At 41.4% G+C, this 3,533-nt stretch overlaps 1 protein-coding gene across 1 annotated transcript; it reads left to right on the forward strand.

Annotated features, from left to right (window-relative positions):
- Positions 1-1,216: 1,216 nt before the first annotated feature.
- On the forward strand, positions 1,217-2,164 carry LOC128348075 (olfactory receptor 1G1-like). Its single transcript, XM_053303612.1, has one exon. It carries the CDS (start codon positions 1,217-1,219, stop codon positions 2,162-2,164), a length of 948 nt encoding a protein of 315 aa, XP_053159587.1.
- Positions 2,165-3,533: the final 1,369 nt, after the last annotated feature.

Consider the following 3,533-nt stretch of genomic DNA (forward strand, 5'->3'; position numbering starts at 1 on the left):
ATTCGTGATACACGGAATATTTTTGCTAGGGTGGCCAAACAACAGTTTTTGGAGAGAGGTTATCCTGAGCCCACTGTGGAGAATAATTTGAGAGAAGCTACAGCAGTTCCAAGGGAGGAACTTCTGGAAACAAGTAAGAAGGGGTCTTCAAATTCTGTACACTGTCATTTAATGTTTAACTACATTTTGAATAGTTTACAAAAGAAAATTAAACAACATTGGCACATCCTACATGATATATCAGGAGGCCAGGAAAAGCCAGTCATTTATTTTAAGAGAACTAAAAATGTGAACAATATCCTAGTCAGGAGTGAATATATGGAGAAAGTGCATGATACACTGAATACTCTGCCAGGGTCTTCCAAACCTTTAGGCCATCACCCCTGCCTGCAGCCATTGTGTTTATTGTCGGTATATTTGTACAACCAAAAGCTTTGAGAATCATTCCAGCTATAAATGTTATACACTGAAATCTTTCACCATGTGCAATACATCTAGCGTGATATATCTTATCCAATGTGTGTGTAAGAAAATGTCTGTTGGTAAGACATCTAGACCATTGAAAAGACATATTGGTGGACATCTGAGCAATATGAAATGTGAAAAAATGGGTGCCCCTTTGGTAGCGCATATACTGGAGAAAAAACATTCTTTTAAGTATGTACAGTTTGGGGCAACTGAAAAAATTATGCATCAAGATGATAAAAGTTCTACCTAGGAAAGAAGCATGGTGGATTTTGGAATTGAACACTTTGGCTCCACAGGGGTTAAATGAAGAACTTGATTTTTGTTTATGCTTAAATGAAGGATTTATTCATTTGTTATTCCTTTAAGTTGATATTTTTTAGAGTCAATGAATTATAGCCAGGCTTATTGGCAATAGTATAAATTTGCTTCTCTAGCTGGCAATGTTATAAGCTTGTGAGAAGGCAAAAGACTATTCGTTAGAGTTCTCTTTGGAATACGATAAATGTATGTTGCCATAAGAAGCGTATATACTGGTGGTTTCATTTATATCTTGTTTCAAATGTATTTTAAATGAAATTGATTAATTTCATTTTTAAATATCATTTTAGCATGCCCCTGAAGAAAGCCTCTTGTGGCTGAAACGCATTGGACTCCAATAAATACTTCACAGCACCTTGAGATTTTGTCTCTTATTTTGCTTTTTTGGTTGAGTGCTTCCTGGTTTTTCCCCCCATATGCTACAGCTAAAATGGCCAGGGAGAACCAAACTGCCATCTTTGAAATTGTCCTTTGGGGTATCTCCACCCAACCTGAACACCAGAGTCTTCTCTTTCTGTTTTTTCTCTCCATCTACCTCTTGACCCTGCTGGGAAACCTGCTGATTATCCTGCTCATCCGCTTGGATGACCATCTCCTTCGCACCCCAATGTACTTCTTCCTCAGCCACCTCTCATTGGCTGATGTCACTTTTGCTTCCACCACCGTTCCCAAAATATTGGCAAACCTAATGTCTCGGAGCAAAACCATCTCCTACAGTGGGTGTTTGACCCAGATGTATTTCTTCTTGACCTTTGGCAACACAGACAGCTTCCTCCTGGCCTGCATGGCTTATGATCGCTACGTGGCCATCTGCCGGCCATTGCACTACACCATGGTGATCAACGGCAAGTGCTGCCTTTACTTGGTGTCTGGATCTTGGATCATTTCTGCTCTCCACTCCTTGCTGTACACCCTTCTGACATCACGCCTTTCTTTCTGCGCTCCTTGGGAGATCCCCTACCTCTTCTGTGATGTCTACCCCCTTCTGGAGCTCTCCTGCTCGGACACCACGCTCATCAAGACTCTGGCGCAGACAGAAGGTGTGCTGGATATCCTTGGCCCCTTCGTTCTCATCATCATCTCCTACACACGCATCTTCTGGGCCATTATGAAAGTCCCATCTGCTGCTGGGAAGCGCAAGGCTTTCTCCACCTGTGGCTCTCACCTGGCTGTTGTGGTCTTGTTCTATGGCACCATCAGCTGCCTCTACTTCCAGCCTGCCTCCACTTACTCAGCCCAGAAAGGCACCATTGTCTCTCTCTTGTATGCCGTGGTGATTCCTATGCTGAACCCCTTCATTTACAGCCTGAGGAACCAGGATATAAAGGCAGCTCTGGTGAGACTTCTTGGCAGGCTCAGAGCTTTCCTGAGGAAGTGAGAACCTAGAGAAGAATGAGGTTTCCATGGACTATGCCCTCTTGGATCCATTAGTTAGGGATGCAGCACACTAAGATATATGCTGCAATAATGTGGAATTCACATATATAGAATATGCAGATATAGAAACCAGTAGATTTTCTGCAGTATTTCTAGAATCTGTAAAGAGCAAGTTCCTAGTCCCTTTGGTGGTGAATCTGGAAAGTATTACTGTTTGTTTCAGCTCAAAGATCTTGTCTGAAAATGCATGCAGATAAATCCTGATTTTATTGAGATCTGTAGCCCTATTCAGATGTTACGTTGTATTTGTGTACAGGTGTTTGCATGCACATATACAGTTTTCTGTGAATGATTGTACAAGGATTTATTTAAAAGAAGAACCTGGATACAGCCCACACACCCCCGGGCTACAGATTTGAAGTGTACCATTATATGTGCATTAAACATAACTTGTGAATAGGGCTTATTTGTATACATAGTATGCTTTCAAGGATACTGATTTCAAGTACACTTAAATGGTACTCCAAGGTGCACACTTCAGTTTCCTTGCAAGGCAACAGCACTAGCATTTTAAGGTATTTTTGTAATATTTTTTATGGACCGAACAATCAAACTTTATCAGTGGCCATCAATGGCCAGTTATAGAGAAGATTTTACGTTTCTGTCATGAATATAATGTAGATAGAGAGGTCCGTCAAGGGTGTATACTGGCCCCTATGCTATTTAACCTTTATATTAATTCTATAGTTTCTTTTATTTCCTCTCCTTCCACGCATCCTCCCAAGATGTCTTCGTTTTACTATATGCGGATGATATGGCGATTCTTTCGCTAACACCAATTGGCCTAAAGCGTGCTCTCCTTTTGTTAGATAAATACTGTACTCAGGAGAACTTGGAGATCAATTACCAAAAGACAAAAGTTATGGTTTTTGCAAACCGGCCCAGAGGGCACCGGTGGTCAATAAGCTCACATAGGATAGAGCAGGTTAAGTCCTTTAGGTATTTAGGAGTATTATTTCATGCTTCCTGTTCACGCAAACCTCACCTCGGCAGTTTTAAAGGCTAAACCAGTAGTCAAATCAATACTCACTTATTATTATACTAAGGGTGCATCCTATGTTCTGGCTGTGGTCAAACTATTCTCAGCAAAGGTTTTGCCTCAACTTTTTTATGGAGCTCAGTTGGGCATAGTTAAAAACCTTGATCCGTTGGAGGCACTGCAGTCTAAATTTTTGAGAGCTGTACCGGCTGTTCCTAGATGTGCCCCCACGGTGGCTCTGAGAAGAGAGGTCGGAATGGTTAGGCTCCAGACGTGCCTATGGAGAGTTGTTATCCTTTACTGGTTAAAAATTTATTTTTTGCAGGAGGGT

Source organism: Hemicordylus capensis, chromosome 2 (assembly GCF_027244095.1).
Source record: "Hemicordylus capensis ecotype Gifberg chromosome 2, rHemCap1.1.pri, whole genome shotgun sequence".
Lineage (NCBI taxonomy): Eukaryota > Metazoa > Chordata > Lepidosauria > Squamata > Cordylidae > Hemicordylus > Hemicordylus capensis.